The sequence below is a fragment of the Bubalus kerabau genome, chromosome 1 (assembly GCF_029407905.1).
Source record: "Bubalus kerabau isolate K-KA32 ecotype Philippines breed swamp buffalo chromosome 1, PCC_UOA_SB_1v2, whole genome shotgun sequence".
Lineage (NCBI taxonomy): Eukaryota > Metazoa > Chordata > Mammalia > Artiodactyla > Bovidae > Bubalus > Bubalus kerabau.
In genome coordinates this window covers 207,183,627-207,207,394 of record NC_073624.1, presented here as the reverse complement: position 1 = coordinate 207,207,394, position 23,768 = coordinate 207,183,627, and the positions used below count along the sequence as shown (strand labels likewise).

The 23,768-nt window shown below is 37.4% G+C and overlaps 1 protein-coding gene across 7 annotated transcripts in view; it reads left to right on the top strand.

The window, feature by feature from the left end:
* UIMC1 (ubiquitin interaction motif containing 1) overlaps window positions 1-23,768 on the top strand; it is a 139,263-nt gene that overhangs the window by 61,787 nt on the left and 53,708 nt on the right. For 5 of the 7 annotated variants that reach the window (XM_055551059.1, XM_055551037.1, XM_055551046.1 and 2 more), the window contains 5 exons: window positions 4,094-4,218; window positions 4,936-5,035; window positions 5,347-6,089; window positions 12,081-12,145; window positions 16,123-16,199. In XM_055551059.1, the coding sequence (XP_055407034.1) occupies window positions 4,094-4,218; window positions 4,936-5,035; window positions 5,347-6,089; window positions 12,081-12,145; window positions 16,123-16,199 (1,110 nt within the window). The remainder of the gene's footprint in view (window positions 1-4,093; window positions 4,219-4,935; window positions 5,036-5,346; window positions 6,090-12,080; window positions 12,146-16,122; window positions 16,200-23,768) is intronic. The other 2 variants (XM_055551064.1, XM_055551071.1) reach the window with 2 other exon arrangements.

Sequence of the window (23,768 nt, the reverse complement as noted above, 5' to 3'; positions counted from 1 at the left end):
CTTCACAGTCCAGCTCTCAGATCCATACATGACCACTGGAAAAACCATAGCCTTGGCTAGATGGACCTTGTTGGCAAAGTAGTGTCTCTGCTCTTGAATATACTATCTAGGTTGGTCATAACTTTTCTTCCAAGGAGCAAGCGTCTTTTAATTTCATGGCTGCAGTCACCATCTGCAGTGATTTTGGAGCCCAGAAAAATAAAGTCTGATACTGTTTCCACTGTTTCCCCATCTATTTGCCATGAAGTGATGGGACAAGATGCCATGATCTTCGTTTTCTGAATGTTGAGTTTTAAGCCAACTTTTTCACTCTCCTCTTTCACCTTCATCAAGAGGCTCTTTAGTTCCTCTTCGCTTTCTGCCATAAAGATGGTGTCATCTGCATATCTGAGGTTATTGATATTTCTCCCGGCAGTCATGATTCCAGCTTGTGCTTCTTCCAGCCCAGCATTTCTCATGATGTGCTCTGCATATAAGTTAAATAAGCAGGCTGACAATATACATCCTTGACGTACTCCTTTCCCGATTTGGAACCAGTCTGTTGTTCCATGTCCAGTTCTAACTGTTGCTTCCTGACCTGCATACAGGTTTCTCAAGAGGCAGGTCAGGTGGTCTGGTATTCCCATCTCTTTCAGAATTTTCCACAGTTTATTGTGATCCACACAGTCAAAGGCTTTGGCATAGTCAATAAAGCAGAAGTAGATGTTTTTCTGGAACTCTCTTGCTTTTTCGATGATCCAGCAGATGTTGGCAATTTGATCTCTGGTTCCTCTGCCTTTTCTAAAACCAGCTTGAACATCAGGAAGTTCACGGTTCACGTATTGCTGAAGCCTGGCTTGGAAAATTTTGAGCATTACTTTACTACCGTGTGAGATGAGTGCAATTGTGTGGTAGTTTGAGCATTCTTTGGCGTTGCCTTTGTTTGGGATTGGAATGAAAACTGACCTTTCCAGTCCTGTGGCCACTGCTGAGTTTTCCAAATTTGACATCTTTTTTGGGTGTTAGTTCTAAAAGGTCTTGTAGGTCTTCATAGAACCATTCAACTTCAGCTTCTTCAGCGTTACTGGTTGGGACATAGACTTGGATTACTGTGATATTGAATGGTTTGCCTTGGAAACGAACAGAGATCATTTTGTCATTTTTGAGATTGCATCCAAGTACTGCATTTCGTACTCTTTTGTTGACCATGATGGCTACTCCATTTCTTCTGAGGGATTCCTGCCTGCAGTAGTAGATTTAACATAGGGTTCTCAAGGCAAGAATACTGAAGTGGTTTGCCATTCCCTTCTCCAGTGGACCACATTCTGTCAGACCTCTCCACCATGACCCGCCTGTCTTGGGTGGCCCCAAGGGCATGGCTTAGTTTCATTGAGTTAGACAAGGCTGTGGTCCTAGTGTGATCTGAGTCTTAAGCAGAACAGACTTCAAGAGAGACAGAGTCTAGTGTAAATACATAGTTCATTAACATAGCTTAAGAAAACCATTTCCATAAGAAAAACGGATTGGTTAGCTCAAGGTTTGAGAAAAGTTAAGTTCAGGTGGAACCAGGTGTCGTCATGGCAACACAGAATTTTAAGGAAAACCTTTTAAATTTGTATAGAGAAGGGTAAAAAATCTGACACTTGTGGTTTGTTTCCTCCTGCTGCTTAAAAAAGAGATAAAAAATGTCTAAGACTTGCAGCCTGTTTCCTCCATTTGGAGACCCTTGGCCTTCCTGCCTGTTACCCTCTCACTACTGGAAAAACCATAGCTTTGACTGCAGACCTGTGTCAGCAAAGTGATGTCTTTGTTTTTTAAATATGCTGTCTTGTGTTTATTTATTTTTTTAAAACTTGAAAATATATCGTTAGAGTACATTGCTCGAATTGGGATTGCTGGGTCATATGTGTAGTTTGTTAGTCACTGCCAGAATCTTGTCCATAAGCATTATACAAAATGGCAATATTCTTTTTTATATTTATTGGCTAGAATAATTTTCTTTTGAAGTATTATTTTTTAAAATTTATTTATTTTTAATTGGAGGATAATTGTTTTACAATGTTGTATTGGTTTTGCCATACATCAGCATGAATCAGCCACAGGTATGCATATGTCCTCTCCCTTTGGAACCTCCCTCCCATCTCCCCCCACTCCCCCCCACATCCCACCTCTCTAGGTTGTCACAGAGCACTAGGTTGAGCTCCCTGCATCATATAGCATATTCCCAGTGGTTATCTGTTTTACATATGGTAATGTGTATGTTTCAATGCTACTCTCAATTCGTTCTACCCTCTCCTTCCCTCACTGTGTCTAACAAGTCTTTTCTCTATGTCTGCATCTCTATTGCTGCTCTACAAGTAGGTTAATCAGTACCATTTTTCTAGATTCCATATGTGTGTGTTAATATAGAGTATTTGTTTTTATTTTGCTGACATACTTCATCTGCATAACAGGCTCTAGGTTCATCCACCTCACTACAACTGACTTTGTTCCTTTTTATGGCTGAATAATACTCAATTATATATAGGTGAGAGTGAAAGTCACTCAGTTGTGTCCAACTCTTTGTGACTCCATGGACTATAAAGTCCATGGGATTCTCCAGGCCAGAAAACTGGAGTGGTTAACCATTTCCTTCTGCAGGGGATCGTCCCAACCCAGGGATCAAACCCATGTCTCCCGCATTGCAGGCAGATTCTTTACCAGCTGAGTCACAAGGGAAGCCCGTTATATATATATATATATATACCACACACACATATATACCACAACTTTATCCATTCATCTGTCGATGGACATCTAGGTTGCTTTCGTGTCCTGGCTATTGTAAATAGTATTGCAATGAACATTGGGGTACATGTGCCTTTTAGAATGATTTTTCTCAGGGTATATGCCCAGTTGTGGGATTGCTGGGTAGTATGGTAGTTTTATTCCTAGTTTATTGGGGAATCTCCATACTGTTCTTCATAGTGGCTGTATCAATTTACATTCCCACCAACAGTGCAAGAGGGTTCCCTTTTCTCCACACCATCTTACAACTCTTTAAAGAGAAGCTTCTTTTCATCTATTTGGTTATCTAGTAGTATAGCTTATATTGGAAGAATAGGACAAAAGCTTGATTCTCTATCCTTTTTTTTTTTCCCAGTTTTCAAAATAATTGATTCATTGTTGATTGAATAACATATTGTTAACATTCTTCAACAGTGACCAATTAGTTTTTTTTAAGTACTATTATGAACTTATAGATTTAAACTTATTTGTGTGTTAGTCACCCAGTTGTGTCCAACTCTTTGTGACCCCATAGACTGTAGGCTGCCAAGCTCCTCTGTCCATGGAATTCTCCAGGGAAGAATACTGGAGTGGGTTGCCATTCCCTTCTCCAGTTAAACTTATTTAGTATGTTTTAATTCGTTGTATTCATTATCCTTGTTGATGTTCAGTGGTCTCATTTTTGGCCATTGAGAACCTTTTTAAGTTGGGTCTTAAGTTCTTTTGATATGACCCGAGTAGTATCTGGTAGATTCTTTGCTCATAAATATGACAGATATTCTAATTCGTCTTCTATTAATATGTTTCATTCTCCAGACTTGCAGTCAACTATTCCTCTCCAGGGTACCCCAGTTGCTTTTAATGGGAAGTGCTGTTTGCAGATGACACTCTGGTCTTTAGAGATGTTCTTTTCTACTGGATAAATCAGAAGATTCTGAAAAGTAAAATTACTCTGGCTTGATATTGAGCATAAAGCAAATATGTATCAGTATGAAGTGATAGGTATTGAAAAACCCTGGATTGGGAGTTAGTTCCTCTTATTCATTCACCAGATATTACCTGTCAGGAGCCAGGTACTCTTCTCTTGTGCTGAAGATACAACAGTGAAGAAAAGTAGGCAGAAACTCTGCCTTCATAGGAGCTCACAGTTTCGTTAATCCTGGACTCTTATAGCTGCTGCTACTGATTTTTACCGGTACCTTACCTTTTGGAGCTTTCCTTATTCACAGAATTGTACTAAGTGGTCTTTAGTGTCTTCTCTTGAAAAGTTTAATAATTCTGTTTCTTGTCTACACACTTATTTAATGTTTGTAGTGTCACTGTCTCTCTTTTCCCTGTCTTCTTACAGAAATGACAGAAGAAGAACAGTTTGCTCTGGCTCTCAAAATGAGTGAACAGGAAGCTAGGGAGGTGAACAGCCAGGAGGCGGAAGAAGAAGAACTCTTGAGGAAAGCCATTGCGGAGAGTCTGAATGTAAATATGCTATGTTGAAAAAGTTTGTGAGCATTGATCAGCAATATTTTATTTCTGCAGTGTCATGGCTAATTAGGAACTAGCTGTAGTAAGTAGTTCATAGGGTTTTCAATTGACAGATATTTCCCATTATCATTTTTAAAATCTGTGTCAAATTGTGAACTCAATTTAGTGTTTTGTTAATTCTATATGGAAGAGTTTTCTACATCACAAATTTTCAGTCCATGTCTTAAGAGAACCATAGTATTTGGCAGCTTCTGAAAAGAGTTACTGAGTAACAAGAAACCAAAAGAGAGCAAGATAAACTTTCCCTGTATTGTGGGGAGAACAAAGGGAATGAGAACTAGAGGTGGGTTATGAAGAGACAGAATGAGCCGTATTAAAAATTTTCAAATAATATTACACTGTGATTTGAATATGTGTAATTGAAGTTATTTTAAATGTGAAAGATATTTGCCAGTGGCAGATCCTGAGCCATCCTTTATGCCATTCATTTTTCTATATTAGAAAAAGGTCTAGTATACTGATCTAATACAGTGCTTTGTACATAGTAGGCATGCGATACACATTGTGGAATTTATTTGAATTGAGCATCTACGTTTTGGAGAGGAGAATCGCTTAGGGACGGTGAACTCCTCTTTTTTGTTCTTCCTATGACCCTTCATGTATAGCTATCTTAATAATAAACCTGGTCTGGTGTGGGATCACTTGTTTCAGAGTTGCCGGCCTTCTGATGCTTCTGCTACCAGATCTCGACCTCTGGCCACTGGACCATCTTCACAGTCCCACCAACAGAAAACCACAGACTCTGGGACCACTGAAGGCATGTCTCCCTGTTCTGGCTCCTTCTTCTCATCAAGCATAACCATATCAGAGGGATATCATGCTGAGAATAGATATACAGAAATGTCCAGAATCCCTTTGGTGGTATTAGAGAGGTTAAGTCAGATAGTAGTTGAGAGCTAACTAATATCCAGCATACTTTTATCTCCCAGGAGAAGCCAACTTTTGGTTAAACCCAAAGAAGAGCCTTTTTTACCCACATTATGTAATTCTTGATAAGTGATAATTTACCAAACCCTCTTAATAAAAAATGGTTTGTCCTTAGCCCTACTTTTTCTCAAATACCTACAGGCATATGGCAGCTGGTACCTCCATCACTGTTTAAAGGCTCACATATCAGTCAGGGAAACGAGTCTGAGGAAAGAGAGGAGCCTTGGGACCACACTGAAAACACTGAAGAGGAGCCGGTCTCTGGCAGCTCAGGAAGCTGGGACCAATCAAGCCAGCCAGTGTTTGAGAATGAGAACGTTAAATGTTTTGACAGATGTACTGGCCACTTGGCTGAGCACACACAGTGTGGGAAGCCACAGGAAAGTACTGGGAGGGGTTGTGCTTTTCACAAAGCTGCCCAGGGTAGGGGGGACACATCTAGGCACTGTCTGCCTACCCCAGCAGATGCCAAAGGTCTCCAGGACATTGGGGGCACTGTACACTACTTCTGGGGTATTCCATTCTGCCCTGATGGAGTAGACCCTAACCAATATACCAAGGTCATTCTCTGCCAGTTGGAGGTTTATCAAAAGAGCCTGAAAATGACTCAGAGGCAGCTCTTAAAAAAAAAAGGTTTTGGGGAACCAGTGTTACCTAGACCTCCTTCTCTGATCCAGAATGAATGTGGCCAAGGAGATCAGGCTAGTGAAAAAAATGAAGGCATCTCAGAAGATGTGGGAGATGAAGACAAAGAGGAGAGGCAGGAGTCTAGGGCATCTGTCTGGCACTCAAAAACCAAGGATTTCCAAGAAAGTCCAATTAAAAGCTTGAAAGAGAAACTTTTGTTGGATGAAGAACCAACAACCAGTCATGGTCAGGTAAGGGTCAGTGATGCTGTGATTAAGGATGATTTATTCACAGATTAAACAAGGATTATTTTAGCTATTTTTTTGTGTGTTGCCCTCTCCTCTTGACTTTTAAAGTAACACGTATATGCTCACTCTGAAAAGTTAGGAAAGTACAGAAGAGTGTAAAGAAGAAAAAATTGATCATAATACCAGCACCAAGAGGCAATCATTATTATTTTTATGCATATAAAGTTATTTTTTCTTTTAAATTTTTCAACAAAATGAAGACTTTTCTGTATAAACTTTGTTCCTTTCTCCTACTTAATAGCTTATCTTAGATCTTTTCCTATTCCTTATGCATTCTTGAAAACATTATTGTATCAGATGTATGTATCAGTTAATTTTTTGTTTTAAAATATGTATTTTTAAAAAGTTAAGTTTTTGAATAGGTAGTAATGTTCAACTGACTCAAAATTCAAAAAGATATAAATAAAGTTTGTCTTCTATCCCCATCCCCAGCCAACCAGTTCCCCTTCCTGGAGTCAACATTTATTACTGTTTGCTAGTGCATCCTTCTGAAGATTTCATGTGGTGCAAACAATGTGTATAGATACTTTTCCCCACCTTTTATACAGCTGATAGCATACTCTTCATTATTCTGTACCTTGCTTTTTTCATTTACTGTCTCTATGGGATCATTCCATAACAGTACATAAAGAATTTTTTTCTTTTGGAGGGAGAATGTGTAATACATTATGTATGAATGAGTTTATTGTATCTAATGTTCCTATTGGTGGACATTTAGGTCGTTTCCAAAATATTACTATTATAAACACTACTGCAGTGATTATTAATTTTTTTTAATTGGAAGAGGATTATTACTTTTGTGCATAAGATGTTTCATCTACATGGGAGATTTTATAGGGTAACTTGTTGATGTAATTGGTAGATCAAAGTATATATGTATGTACAATTTTGATAGCTGTTTCTAAATTGCCTTCTGTAGAGGTTGTATGAGTAGCAGCTTTCCCCATACCCATACCAGTATCGTATTGTCAGGACTTCTTGATCTTTGCCAGTCTGAGGATAAAACACACTAGTATCACAATACAGTCTTAATTTTCACTTTCCTTATGTGTGCTTGAGACCCATTTGTATTTCCTTTTTTGTCTGTTTACCTCTTAGGGGCATTTTTCTTTTGTATCAGTCTTTTTCTCAGTGGTTTATAGACATCCTTTATGTATTAGGGGAAGAGGTCCTCTGTGATAGGAAGTGCAGGTAGTTTTCCAGTTGACTTTTTTACCTCACATAATCATGTGTTTCTGATTTTTGCTTGAGATTTTCAGTAATTTACTGAAAATGATTTCCTATTTGGGCACATTTGCCTTTTAAGTCTTTTTCTGAGATACCTAGATTATATTATATAGATACATATTTGTATATATGGTAGGTTAAACTTATATTCAGTTTTTTTCTCTGAGTATTAACAATCATATAATTACAAATTCTTTATAAACTATAGTTTTCAAGGGTATAGAATATTTTATTACTGTACTACTTTGTGTTGCTGTTATTGGACTCTGAGTTTTTGGTTTTGTTTTACAGTTATGCTATTTTTTTTTTTTTTTTTGGTCTCTTTTAAGGGTTCAAGAAATGGTAGCCATGAGAAATTGCATTGTGTAGAGAGCATGGATTTGGAGTTTGAATTTTTATTTTAGTGTTTTAGTAACTGCCTTTGAGAAGGCCATTTAACTTCTGAATCTCAGTTTTAAAATATCTATAAAATGAAATTTTTCGTATCTTTCAATAGTTTTAATGAATAAAGTGAATTATGTAAAATGTTTAGTATAATACTTAGGAGATAATAGCCACTCAATAAATGGTAGTTTTCTCTAAGGGACCAGAAGGTTATTGATTGAAAATAGATACGGGAATTTTTCTTACCTAGCAGCCTTCTTCATCCATGTTCTAGAAAGATAGCTGTGTGGAAAGATAAAGCATTTTTCTTAACAGTTCTTCCAGTGATTTGCCTCTCTTCCAAAGGAAAGTTAAGTTATGCTTATGATAACATTTTGTTTATCCATTGTGATTCAGAGATGCTTCTTAAAAGAATAAATTAAGTCCACAGAGTGAATATTTAATATTTTACTATAATTCAAGTTGTTAGCTTGAAAGATCCCAGGGGCTGGAGTTTTAGAACACAGACTTGTGTCAGGTTCTGAGGTTTTAAACCAGTGCCTTTAGAATAGGCTGGAAGTGATTAGAACCTAATAGCTGGCTTTTTAGTTGAAGTTCTCTAACTTCATGAACAGGCCACCAAATACTACACATAGTATTATTATTTGGTACTATTTGGCTACAAGAAACCAAATCAAGCTAGCTTAATTAAAAAGAGGACTCTTTTTAATCATAAAAAAGATAGGTTCTCATAAATTCTCAAACAGAATGGTAAACCAAGCCTAGATAAGGTACTAGGTTTAGAAAATTCATCCCTGGCTCATAGTTATATCTGCTTCATTTTTCTCCCTGCAAACTGGCTTCCTTTGCTTCTCTGCTATACATGGTAGATGGAAGACATTGATCCTATAGTTCCCAAAGGTAAATACAAGTTACAGGAGATTTATTCTCTCCAAATTTCAACTTCAAACTTCTAGGAAATGACTTACAGCCCATATGGAGTTAGTAATCCTCCCCAGCCCAGTTGTCTGTGGCCCAAAGGGGCTATGATCCAAATTGTACAAATGGCTATGAGCCCACTGCTATACTACCATTCAAGGGGGGTGAGGAACAGTCCTCAGTAAAAGGAGATCAGGTAGATAACCTAGTAAATACTCAGTTTAGTCATTAACAGTAATTTTAGAAATCACTTAGAACTTGAAAAATGCCAAAAAGTGTAAAGAACAAAGTTGAAAGTATCCACAGTCTTAAGATCCAGTGATATATTCCTTCATCTTTTTTCTATACCTATTTTTTCTATAGTTTAGATAATATTACTATATTTTTATATATTAACTTAACATACAAACATTTTCTGATGTTAAAATTACTTAAGATCCCATTTTTAATGGCTGCTTATGAGTTTACCATCATATTTAAATTATTTTCCTATTGATGGATATTTCAGTTGTGGTAAACATCTAAGTAAAACTTTTATTTATTTAATTACACTAATTTGTGTCTTTAGGGATAGGGAATCAGAAAGATACTGGGTTAAAGAGTTATGAATGTAGAAAAGAAGACCTGCTGTTTACTGCTAAATTGCTTTTAAGAAAGGTTGTTCAAATTTGTACTGTTTCCTTCCAGCAGTGTATGAAAATGCCTAGTTCACTGCAGTCTTGCCAATGTAGAATAGTATCTTTAAAAAACAAAGAGAAATTAATATCCTAATTCTATCAGCAAACAATGAAAATCTTGCAATTGTAATTTCACATCTTGGTCTTTTGCTTTCAGGAACTGGGTAGAAAGAGTTTATGTGCCTGTTAAACATTTTCAATGGCTTTGTATCACCAACTCAATGCACATGAGTTTGAGCAAACTCTGGGAGATAGTGAAGGACAGGGAAGCCTAGTGTGCTGCAGTCCATGATGTTGCAAAGAGTTGGACATGACTTGGTGACTGAACAACAGCATGACTTTGCTGGAACTGCCCATATTTGAGACTCCTTGGTTAATAGAGATAGCAGGAGTCCCAGAAATAAGGACTCAGAGAAACATTCATCTTGGGGCAGATTACTTAGTCTATATGAAGGTTGCAAAAACTTTGTATAGACTAAGCAATTGGTATCAGATGATAACTGATTTCTGGGAGGGGTCATCTAAATGGCTTTACAGCAGGGAGAAGAAGGGTAGTATATTGATGTGGTCACTACTTTTCAGGGTCTGATCTTTGATTTTTAGTCCAGATACTGGGATTTCTTTCCCAGGTTGTGTGAGAATGTGAGAACTGACTTTGACTAACCAAATATCAAGCTGGTATGTATACCAAATCTCTGTTACTTTATTGTGGAAGAGAGACATTTTCATTGACCAGAATACAAATACACCATCATACCTTTTTCAAGGATGAAGGATCTGGAAGGCTGAAATAATCATCAGAAAATGGAAATTTTAAGGTGTGGTTTACCTAGGCTATGGAAAGACCTAATAAGCTACCGGTGCCTGACAGCAGAGGACATTTCTATGGTGATCAGATGATGTGTATGTCTATTTGCTTTCACTTGCAGATCACGGTTTTGAAGCCACTGCTTGATTCTGGGTCTTTGGATTTTTCTTTTTTATTTGTTGCAAACTATCCATTTCCATTAGCATATTTGTTCATGCGGAGTACAATGTCTTGATTAGGCCACAGCTTCCTTAGTGAAAGTTACATTCCTGTCATGTTTCTCTGTTCATTTTGATTAGCTGTGAATAGTCTAATCAAATTTTGTTTGCTTGTTTTGCTGTCTTATTTTCATATTCTGGAAGAACCTTACTTTGCCTCTGTGTTTAGATCACTGCCTTTGAGGTGTAGGTTTAGAAATTAAAAATGATTTATTGAAATAAAGACAGTTTTGAGATTCTGTATTGACATGGTTAGGAAGAAGATCATTTGAAGTCAGAAAGGTCCAAGCTTTGAACAACTTTGAACACTCTGAACAACTCCATGATTTTGGGAAGATAATTTAACCTGTTGAAGTTTCACGTTCCTCATTTTTAAAATAATTTAATAGCGTCTACTTCAGAAGGTTCTTGTGAGGATTAAAGGATAACACATGTAAAGTGATTAGCATAGGCCTGACACATAATAGGTGTAACAATAATTTAAAAAAAATTACACTGGCAAAGGTTGAGATGTGCTTTAGCCTAACGTAGAGGTGGCAATATCTCATAACTTGTTGGTTAGTGCCTTATTTGTTTCTGAAGCCTGAGTCTTGATTGGCTAGTCATTCTAATAAAGTAAAATTCTATTAAATGGACACCAGGTGTCAGTATTTACCTTTTGGTGTTTTTTTTTTTTTTTTAAGATAACAGGAACAAAACTTTTGTCACCACTGAGTTCAAACAAATAGATAAAATATTTATTACTGTTGTATTTTAGTCCTTTGGACAGTTTTGTTCAACCCTCCTTTTTCATGGCCCAATCATTGTACAGCTTTATCTTCTCTTTGACTGAGGACTCATCTAGGCTGTTCTTGTTTGTTAGTATATTTCATCATTTACTTGAGAGATAGAGAGGTGCCTAACTTGTTTAGGTTATTTATATTGTTAGAAGACCCTGAAAACTTCAGCATTATATCTGTTGGAAGAAGCTTCACAGCCCAGGTACTTCCTCAGAAGTACCCCTAAGTCAGCAGTAGCTGCTTTTCCCACACTTTTCCATGCACCTACATTTAACGAGTTAACATTTGCACCAACTCTATTAATAGTCAAAGAAAATAATTTTTTCCTTATCCGATCCCTATTTGTTGTGTTTCTTAAAAGATATCTTTTGTAGCTAAATATTAACCATAGTGGCAGATTCATAGCAAAAGGAATCTTTATAACCTTTTCTTTTGGATAGCCTATGTTATGTCTTGGTTCTACCAAGAGATACTTCTTTCCATTGAGAGCTGAACTTTTCTCTGTATTTCTTCCTTCCACAACAAAAGCTTCATAATTGCTTTTCTGAAATCATAATTCATTTGACTCGCTAATATTTATATGCCTTGTGTTTTACACAGTGCATTGTATATATTATCTTGTTTAATTCTCACAATAAGTGTGAAGCAGGTTTTAATACTATTTTAAGATGAGGAAACAGATTGAAATGTTACTTATCCAGGATTAAAAGTTAATAGGTGATTCACCTGTGATTTAAATTCTACAGTGTTCTGATTCCACAGAATATGTTCTTTTTACTTAAAATCACTGACTTTTGTAAAATGTTTTATTCTTATTACTATGTGCTAAGTGTTAATGTTGAACAATTACTATTTCTTTTTAAAGGAAGAAAAACCAGTTCATCTGTGCCTATATATTTAGGATTTTACATCTTTCTTTACAGTCTTCCCAAGGACTCTTTGTTGAAGAAACTTCTGAAGAAGGAACTTCTGTACCTGCCTCACAGAGGTAAGATAAATATTATTGTGGACCTGAATTCTCCTCTGATAGTACCAGAAGAAAAGATAGCCACATGAGTGAGACTGTATAGGAACACTTTCCCAGGGACCTTTTAGCTCTTTTATACACACAGCCAAAGAGAAATCGTTATCTTCCAGTTCTCAAATATGCATCTCATAGAAGCCTAGTGAATTAGGGTGGAAGAGATCTTAGAGGTTTACTTGTCTAACACAACTATCTTGGCACAAATTCCATCTACACTATTCCTGAACGACACTCGCTTCCTATGCCAATAACAAGGCTCTAGAATGATTTCTTTACGTAAGGTCCTTGTCCTTTCTCCCTTTGTTCCTTATGCTTATGCTTATTTATCCACATATCCAAACCATATACATCTTTTAAAAAGTCTTAAGATTTACATTCTTTTTGAAGCCTTTATATTATTCAGGCCACCCAGAATCAGTATCACCCTCACTCCATGTCCAGTGTCACTTTTAATATGATTTTATCTCATCTTTCCTTAAATGGCTGTATTTGTATTACCTTCTTAGTTATTCTTGATGGATGGATTGATGGGGTTACCTTCTTAAATCTTCCTACTTTAATAATATGTAAAGGTTTATTTCATGCAAAGATGGGCTCAATAAAGGACAGAAATGGTATGGACCTAACAGAAGCAGAAGATATTAAGAAGAGGTGGCAAGAATACACAGAAGAACTGTACAAAAAAGATCTTCACAACCCAGATAATCATGAAGGTATGATCACTCACACTCACCTAGAGCCGGACATCCTGGAATGTGAAGTCAGGTAGGCCTTAGGAAGCATCACTATGACGAACAAAGCTGGTGGAGGTGATGGAATTCCAGTTGAGTTATTTCAAATCCTAAAAGATGATGCTGTGAAAGTGCTGCACTCAATATGTCAGCAAATTTGGAAAACTCAGCAGTGGCCACAGGACTGGAAAAGGTCAGTTTTTATTCCAATGCCAAAGAAAGGCAATGCCAAAGAATGCTCAAACTACCGCACAGTTGCACTCATCTCACACGCTAGCAAAGTAATGCTCAAAATTCTCCAAGCCAGGCTTCAGCAATATGTGAACCATGAACTTCCAGATGTTCAAGCTGGTTTTAGAAAAGGCAGAGGAACCAGAGATCAAATTGCCAACATCCGCTGGATCATGGAAAAAGCAAGAGAGTTCCAGAAAAACATCTACTTCTGCTTTATTGACTATGCCAAAGCCTTTGACTGTGTGGATCACAATAAACTGTGGAAAATTCTGAAAGAGATGGGAATACCAGACCACCTGATCTGCCTTTTGAGAAACCTATCTGCAGGTCAGGAGGCAACAGTTAGAACTGAACATGGAACAACAGACAGGTTCCAAATCTGGAAAGGAGTACGTCAAGGCTGTATATTGTCACCCTGCTTATTTAACTTACATGCAGAGTACATCATGAGAAATGCTGGGCTGGAGGAAGCACAAGCTGGAATCAAGATTGCCGGGAGAAATATCAATAACCTCAGATATGCAGATGACACCACCCTTATGGCAGAAAGTGAAGAAGAACTAAAGAGCCTCTTGATGAAAGTGGAAGAGGAGAGTGAAAAAGTTGGCTTAAAGCTCAACATTCAGAAAACTAAGATCATGGCATCTGGTCCCATCACTTCATGGCAAATAGATGGGGAAACAGTGGCTGACTTTATTTTTCTGGGCTCCAAAATCACTGCAGATGGTGATTGGAGCCGTGAAATTAAAAGACACTTGCTCCTTAGAAGGAAAGTTATGACCAACCTAGACAGCATATTAAAAAGCAGAGACATTACTTTGCCAACAAAGGTTTGTCTAGTCAAGGCTATCGGAGAAGGCAATGGCATCCCTCTCCAGTACTCTTGCCTGGAAAATCCCATGGATGGAGGAGCCTGGTAGGCTGCATTCCATGGGGTCGCTAAGTCAGGCATGACTGAGCGACTTCACTTTCACTTTTCACTTTCCTGCATTGGAGAAGGAAATGGCAACCCACTCCAGTGTTCTTGCCTGGAGAATCCCAGGGACAGAGGAGCCTGTTGGGCTGCCATCTGTGGGGTTGCACAGAGTTGGACACAACTGAAGTGACTTAGCAAAAGTGGTAGTCAAGGCTATGGTTTTTCCAGTGGTCATGTATGGATGTGAGAGTTGGACTATAAAGAAAGCTGAGCTCTGAAGAATTGATGCTTTTGAACTGTGGTGTTGGAGAAGACTCTTGAGGGTCCCTTGGACTGCAAGGAGATCCAACCAGTCCATCCTAAAGAAGATCAGTCCTGGGTGTTCATTGGAGGGACTGATGTTGAAGCTGAAACTCCAATACTTCAGCCACCTGATGCGGAGAGCTGACTCATTTGAAAAGACTCTGATGCTGGGAGGGATTGTGGGCAGGAGGAGAAGGGGACGACAGAGGATGAGATGGCTGGATGGCATCACCGATGCAATGGACATGGGTGGACTCCGGGAGTTGGTGATGGACAGGGAGGCCTAGTGTGCTGCGGTTCATGGGGCTGCAAAAGAGTCAGACACGACTGAGCAACTGAACTGAACTGAACTGAAAGGTTGATTGGTTATAAACTGCATTAATTAGGTCAGACATCCAGTTACTTTTCTCTTTTATCATTAGTTGACCTTTAGGGATTATTCAAGAGCTTAATTTTGTGTTAACTGACTGTCATCTCCCAAACAATAGTTGAGGCCCAGTTGTCATTTGCTGTTACTTAGGTTGATGTTCTTAGGCTTTTGGTTAAGTTGATAGTACTGGGGGTTTCTTCCTGAGCTAAAGAATGTGACTTTGGTTTGATTCTCCTGCTGTTAAGACAGTTTTGGAAGTGGTTTTAACTGGAGTAGGCCTTCTGCTTCCTGCAGGCCTCTCTGCTTTGTTGTGGTGAACCTTCTACAGAGCAGATGTAGGTTTTAATAAATGATTATACGCTTTGTCACCAGGAGAGAGTTGAAATTGCAGGCAATGTGGTTTGACTTCAAATTGATTAGCCCATTTAATAAATGTCAGCAAATTGTTTTGTGATGGACCCTTTGAATAGAGCTCTAATATTACATACAGAATAAACTGTATCTGGCTTAGGTTTATAACAAATGCTCTGAGATGTTTTATTTAGAGGGAGTAATCACTTGTGGTTTCTTATCAGGATTTAGTTATTTATCATGAATCAGTGGTGGTTATTCTCTCTTCTCTGTGGTTCTTGGTTGTTGTGAGGATTTGTTTTTTTAAGCATTCTCTTGCATACTTGATTAAACGAATTGTAAAGCTCTGTGAAGCATAAGGGGGCTAGCTCAGATGCTCAGATCTCTTAGCCATGTGCTCCTATGTCAGGAAGAGATTGCACTCCATGAGCAGTCAGAGTAAACCAAAATATTGGATGAGGGTAGACTTTCATAATTATGTTTTCCTCAGAAGAGATACTCAATTTGGTTGGACAGATTTTTGCTGTAGGCAGTTTGGAATTGTATCTTGTTTTTGTTGCATGTAGAGCCACATCTTGAGATAAATAGGAAATTTAACTGCAAGGTGAGGGAAAAGCTATTGTGTCAGAAGAATCTTCATATCTTCTCTTATGAGTTTACAAAACTCTAGCTTTCAGAATGCTGAGATGGAGACTGTAAAACACTTTTGACATCCTTATATTGGAGTAGATTTTTTTTTTGTCTTCTGTGGTTCCATGGAGAGTCCTTACCCTTCAGCCTTCCTTTGTGAAGACTCCAAAAGGGATTCTTTTCATTCAGTGATTTCACTGAAACCTAAGTTGTAAGCATATTTATTTTCCCTATTTTGGACGTGGAGTTTTCACTGCTGATTCCTTGCTTCCCTGTTGTGCTTTTGTGGTATTGGACAGCAGGTATCAGATTACCTGTGGCTTTGTGAAAGACTAACCATTGCTTTTGGTCCTGTGTTCTGATTTATTTTACTGGGAATTCACTTGGGGTTTGATTCTTTTTTCAGCATTGCTGCTTTGACCAGTAAGAGAAGTTCAGCCTTTATGCCAAAGAGTTCTGTGGAGGAAATCACTGTGTGTCCTGGTAAGTACCCCACTGTGTTTTTACTAGTTTCTGGTCCCTACCTTTTTGTGTCTATTAATTTTTCTGACTTTTCCAACCCACTCTTAGGAGGTTTATGTGTGATTGATGTGTGTAGGTGTTCATACAACACGTATATATATACATACACTCATTTTGATGGACATTGGCTCTGCATCTCACCTTTTCTCTTCTTAGAGATAGTTTGAAATTAACATGGCTCTTTTGTCTGCTTGTTTACTTACTGGTGTCATCAGAGATGGCAGCAAAGCCTTCGGAGCGTTTAACTCTACATTCAGAGCCAGGAGGACTTTATGGTTTGGTTTATGGGTTCTCAAAGTGGGTTGTCCTCAAATTTGCATGTCATTAAGCAGTTTTTCTCACCGAGGCTTTTACTGGTTAGTTTTACATGGCCATTCATGGAGTCCATTGCATAGGGAGTTCAGAAATTGAATTTTGTGCACAGTTCTGTCATTGACTTATTTTTAATCTCCAAATAGATACTTAACCTGGTTAAGTATCCTTTGCTTTTGTTAATAATAATGATGAAAATACACATGTACTTTGTTTAAGGTTTGAGAAGATGTTAATTGAAAGTTGCATGTGAAAAGGTTTTGATATACAAAATAATTTAAAATGAACTAAGATATCCATTATCTAAGTGAACTCTTCAGTTGAATCATTGTATAATATGAAGAATTATTTTGTGATATGAATCACTACTTTCTAAGAAATTTGTTTTAGCTTAAATATATATATATATATAGTATATTTGGCTTTTCTTAAAAATGAGGGCTAATATATACATTATCAGTAGCCTCATTCACGTGAGTAACTTCCTCTTAATGTTTAAACTCTTTGGACAGCGAGAATTGGACAAATGTTACCTTAAGTCATATTTAGTTTTTCCTGAGGTTGCATATAACCTGTTAGGGTCAGAGAGACTCGTAGTTTTCTTTTTTGTTTCTTTCAAGTTTTTTCCCACAGAGACTCATACTTAATTTACACATTAGTCTAGGAAAGTCCTGCCAAAGTTTAAACATTTGGCAGCATATTGTAAAAGTCTTTCTTTACTTATTTTTAAAGTTTAACTGTGTCATTTTGTTGAAAGTGATTTCTTTATTATTTGAAGTTTATGTGGATTGTTGTCTAATGATGGCACTACCAAGTGCCATGATTTTGGCAGAAGCTCTCAGGAATATGGTGTCATTTTTGTGAAAAAATAGCATTACTCCCTCTCCATGTAGGCCTGTTGATCTGTGTCATCCAGAGGTAAGCAGTAAGTTAAGGATGATGGCATGTGACATCACCCTAGGATCTTGCAAGAAGAACCTGCAAATACAATAATATTGAAATCCCTAATGAGAGGAAAGTTAATGAGGAAAAAGCAAGCCCTTCATCACTGTGGTTATATAACTTTTGTGATCATGATTTGCTGTCATTAACCTGCTAATTAACTCCAACTGTTTGTTGATATAAGCCACTTCTAAATGAGTTAGGTAAAAGGTTTCCCTAACATTATTGTTCTTTTTGCTAAGAAAGTATAACTACTTCTCCATGGAGCTAGACTCCTGAGTCTCTATAATTTAGTGACTTAAAGACTTAAAACGTAAGACACCATAAAACTCCTAGAAGAGATCATAGGCAAAGTATTCTCTTATATAAAATATATCAATGCTTTCTTAGGTCAGCCCCCCAAGGCAATAGAAATAAAAACAAAAATAAACAAATGGGACCTAATAAAACTTACAAGCTCTTACATAGTAAAGAAAACCATAAACAAAGCAAAAGATAACCAATTGAGTGGGAGAAAATATTTGCAAACGATACAACCGACAAGGATTTAATTTCCAAAATAGACAAACAGTTCATATACCTCAACAACAAAAAACAAACAACCTAATCAAAAAATGGGCAGGAGACCTAAATAGACATTTTTCCAAAGATGAAATACAGATGGCCAACAGGCACATGAAAACATGCTCAACATTGCTAATTATTAGAGAAATGCAAATCAAAACTGCAGTGAGGTACCATTGACCTCACACTAGTCAGAATGGCCATCATTAAAAAGTCTACAAATAACAAGATGCCCGAGAGGGTTCAGAGAAAAGGGAACCCTCCTACACTGTTGGTGGGAATGTAAGTTAGTACAACCATAATGGAAAACAGTATGGAGTTTCCTCAAAAAACTAATAATTACCATATGATTCATCAGTCCCATTCCTGGGCATATATTCAGACAAAACTATTGATATAATTAAACAAAAACGCAGCACTGTTCATAGCAGCACTGTTTGCAATAGCCAAGACATGGAAGCACCCTAAATGTCTATCAACAGATGAATAGAGAAAGAAGATGTGGTGTATATGTGTATACATACATGCACAAACATACACACACACAATGGAATATTACTCAGCCACAAAAAAGAATGACATAATGCCATTTGCAGCAACATGGATGAAAGTAGAGATTATCATACTAAGTGATGTCTGAGTTAGAAAGAAAGATAAATACTGTATGGTATCACTTATATGCGGATCTAAAATATGACACAAATAAACCTACCTGTGAAATAGAAACAGACTCACAGACCTAGAGAACAGACTTTTGGTTGCCAAGAAGGAGTGGGGGAAGGAAGAGTAGGAGTCTTGGGTTAACAAATGCAAACTGTTATATACAGAATGGATAAACAATAAGGTTCTTCTGTATAGCACATAGAACTATATTTCATTTCCTGTGATAAACCATAATGGAAAAGAATGTAAAAAGACATGTATATTATGTATAGGAGAAGGCAATGGCACCCCACTCCAGTACTCTTGCCTGGGAAATCCCATGGACAGAGGAGCCTGGTGGGCTGCAGTCTATGGGGTCGCAAAGAGTCAGACACAACTGAGCGACTTCACTTTCACTTTTCACTTTCATGCATTGGAGAAGAAAATGGCACCCCACTCCAGTATTGTTGCCTGGAGAATCCCAGGGATGGGAGCCTGGTGGGCTGCCATCTGTGGGGTCGCACAAATCAACTATACTTCAATAAAAATAAAATATATAATTTAGAAGCTGTGTATAAAAATTTGTCCTAAATGAGTGAAACACAGATAGAGTATAGTAGTCCATCTTACCTATTTTGTTTTGTCCCATATTGCTTACAGTTCCTGGGGTCTGATACTCAAATTATAACATCATGTTAGTGAAGAAGCAGGATTAGAACATCATGCCCACATTGTGCATGATGCTGACATTATTTATTTCTATGAAGCTAATGTCCTCTTAATTTGTCACTGTCATTGAATACATAGTTAAATGTTTCAGCCATTTACAGAAAGCTTAATGAAGGACTTTTATTGTTACAGTAGTGTAAGCAGTGAGCAGCTCTTTTATTTTCTAACAGATTAAATGTCATTTTTGAAAGTATCTCTCAGGAAAGCTTGATAGAGAAGATTTTGAAGTTTATACACTATAAGTCTTTTTCTAACAAGGTGGTGAAATCTGTGTGTGTAACCAGTTTCCAAAAAGTTATGATGTATTAAAATATGATTAACACTAGAAATGTATATAATCATTCTTTGATGATTGAGAAGCTACCTCAGTACCTTTTAAGTATACTATTTGCCCAGCATTGGCCGCTTATTGTATTTGTGAAGCACAGAAATACCAGTTAGATGTATAGTGTGTATAGTGTAGATAACAGAAAACTTATTGGATTGTGTTCCTCAGATAAGTTTCCTTTCTGGACTTACTGTCATCTTTTGAAATATTGTTTCTGTTCTTATATTAAGTGATAGATGTCTAGACCAGAGGTTGACAAACTTTTTCTATTAAGTTGGTGCAAATGTAATTGTGGTTTCAGACTGTGAATTTTAAATCATTATCACTAGGCTCAAACACATCTTTATTAATCAAAATAGGAACTGTTACAATCAACACATTTTGCCAAGTAGAAATAAGTTTGTTTATTCCTGTAGCATAAAAGTCTGTGTTTTGGGATTCGATGAACTCTTAGCGTTTTCTGCCTCCTGCTGGTTGTGAAAGCACTTTCCCTGTAAAAAGGTATTGAGATGGTTGAAGAAGTCGTAGTCATTGGCGAAAAAAAAAATCAGGTGAATATAGATGAGGGAAAACTTTGTACCCCAGTTTGTTCAACTTTTGAAGCATTGGTTGTGCGATGTGCAATTGGGTGTTGTACAGAAAAAAAGCCCTTTCTTTTGACCAATGCTGGCTGTGGGCATTGCTGTTTTTGGCGCATCTCATTGATATGCTGAGCATACTTCTCAGATGTAATGGTTTGGCTGGGATTCAGAAAATTGTAGTGAATCAGACAGGCAGCAGACCACCAAACAGTGACCATGGCCTTTATTGGTGCAGGTTTGACTTAGGGAAGTGCTTTGGATCTTCTCGGTCCAGCCTCTGAGCTGGTTGTCTCCAGTTGTCATATAAAATCCACTTTTGGTCACATGTCACAAGCTGATCTAAAAAATGGTTCATTTTTGTTACATAGAATAAGAGAAGATGACACTTCAAAATGACAGTTGTTTTGACTTGTGGTCAGCTCAAGAGGCACCCACCTTCTGAGCTTTTTCACCTTTCCAATTTGCTTCAAATGCCAATTGATCATAGAATGGTCGACATTTTCTTTGGCAACTTCTTGTGGAGTTGAAAGAGGATCGGCTTCTGTGATTGCTCTCAGTTGGTCATGGTCACCTTCTGTTGGCTGGCCACTATGCTTGTCTTCAAGGCTCTTGTCTTCTTTGCAAATCTTCTTGAACGGCCACTGCACTCTACGTTCATTAGCAGTTCCTGGGCCAAATGTGTTGCTTATGTTGCAAGTTGTCTCTGCTGCTTTACAACCCATTTTGAACTTGAATAAGAAAATTGCTCAAATTTGCTTTTTGTCTAACATCATTTCCCTAGTCTAAAATAAATACAAAATAAACGGCAAGTAATAAGTCATTAGCAAAAAAACATAAAATGAGAAATGCACATTCAGTTCAGTTGCTCAGTCGTGTCCAACTCTTTGCGACCCCATGAATTGCAGCACGCCAGGCCTCCCTGTGCATCACCAACTCCCGGAGTTTACCAAACTCATGTCCATCGAGTCAGTGATGCCATCCAGCCATCTCATCCTCTGTCATCCACTTCTTCTCCTGCCCCCAGTCTCTCCCAGCATCAGGGTCTTTTCCAATGAGTCAACTCTTCGCATGAGGTGGCCAAAGTATTGGAGTTTCAGCTTCAGCATCAGTCCTTCCAGTGAACAGGACTGATTTCCTTTAGAATGGACTGGTTGGATCTCCTTGCGGACCAAGGGACTCTCAAGAGTCTTCTCCAACACCATGATGTATAACATAGCTGCATTTATTTAAGAATGTATTCTAATAACAAACCGCAAATTTCAACAGTACAAAACCAAAATTACTTTTGCACCAACCGAATATAAAAAGACTAGATAATAAATATTTTAGGCTTTGTGGACCATACAAAGTACTTGAAATTACTCTGCTATTTTAACTTGAAAGCATTCAAACAGTATAAAGAAGAATGAATGTGGCTGTGTCCCATTAAAACTTTATTTTCAAAAACAGGCAACTGGCTCTACTTGACCCATGAACTAGTTGCAGACCCCTGAACCAGAGCGTGAGGGGTCCCCATCTTACTGGCTTGGCCAAAAAGTTCCTTCAGTTTTAAAAGTAAAAATAAAAGACACATTTTTTATTTTCACCAAGAACTTTATAGAACAGTGTATTCATTGTTTCGTTCCACTACCTTCTGCCATTTTCCAGGCAACTTCATAATTCCATTTTCCCAAAACTTATTATTTTATTTTTTAGCAAAGAACTGCTCCAGGTGCCTTTTACAGTCTTCCAGAGAAAAGAAATTTTTTCCATTAAGAGAATTTTGTAGAGACCAAAATAAACGTACATCTGAAGATACAGCTTTTGGTGAATACAGCAGAATGAACTTCCTAGCCAGGATATAGCAGGTTTTGCCTGGTCATCAAAGAAACATGCATCATGCATTATCTTGATGGAAGATTATGTATTTTCTTTTGACTAATTCTGGATCCTTTTCATTGAGTGCTGCTTTCAGTTGGTCTAATTGGGAGTAGTACTTGTTGGAATTAATCATTTAGCTTTCCAGAAGGACCTCATAATAGAGGGCTCCCTTCCAATCCCATTATATATACAGCATCACCTTCATTGGATGATCAGCCTTTGGTGTGGTTGGTGATGGTTCTTCTCACTTGCCCTATGATCTCTTCCATTCCACATCATTGTACAGTATGCACTTTTCACTGCCTGTCACAACTTGCTTTAAAAAACAGAATGTTTTTGTTGCATTTAAGTAGAGAATTGCATATGGAAGTATGGTCAAGAATGCTTTTCCTGCTTAATTTATGTGGCACCCAAACATCAAAGCTATTAACATAACCAAACTGGTGCAAATTTTTTTCAACACTTGATTTGGATATTTTGAGTATATCGGCTTTCTCCTGTGTGGTTAATGTTGATTATTCTCAGTTAATGTCTTGATTTGATTGCTGTCAACTTTAACTGGTTGACCTGACTGTGGAGCATTGTCCAGCGAGAAATCTTCTGCACAAAATTTCGCAAACCGCTTTTGACACATTCGATCAGTCACAGCACCTTCACCATATACTGCACAAATCTTTTTTTGTTTCAGGTGCATTTTTACCTTTCTTGAAGTAATAAAGCATGATATGCCGATAATGTTGTTTTTTTCTTTCCATCTACAGTACTAAAATGGCTACACAAAACCCACCAGTTTTGATAGGTTTTTTAAAAAATGCATGCTGACATAACAGCTGTCACAATACAATGTAATAAAATTGTTTCAAATGAAGTTAAAGACAACTAAGTGCTAGTAGAGCCATTGTACGGAAAAAAAGTGAAACCTTTTGGCCAACCCAGTACATCTTAGCAGTAGCCTATACAGTGCCTGGAACTTCTTTCATAAATGTGTATTGCATTAATGTTGAATTAATAGATGCTGCTTAAAGAATAATTAAAGAAAGGCATATCTTTGAGAGTGTATTTGTATTTCTGCTCCCAATTTTTATATCTTCTCTAATCATCCCTTTAGCCTCATAATTAGCATTGGCAATGTTTTTTTTTAAATGTGTAAATATACTTTAAAGCCAGAACTGTGCTGGAAAAGAAGCCAAATGGATTAACAGATGAATGGATAAACAAATTGTGTTATAGCCAAACAGTGGAATACTATTAAGCAGTAAAAAGGAATGAACTACTGATATATTTAACAACATGAATGCTTCTCAAACACATGCTAAAAGAAAGAAATCAGACACAGAACATGACACACCATGTTATTTCATTTATATGACTTTCTAGGAAAGGCAAAACTGTAGGAACATAAAGTAGATTGATCATTGCAAGGAGCCAAGTGGGAGGGGGATTGACTGCAAAGGGGTACGTAAGAACTTTTGAGCGTGCTTGAAATATTTTATATCTTGATTGTGGTTATGTGATATAAAGATACCATGTATACATTGTATGCATTTGTCAAAACTTACTATATACTGAAAA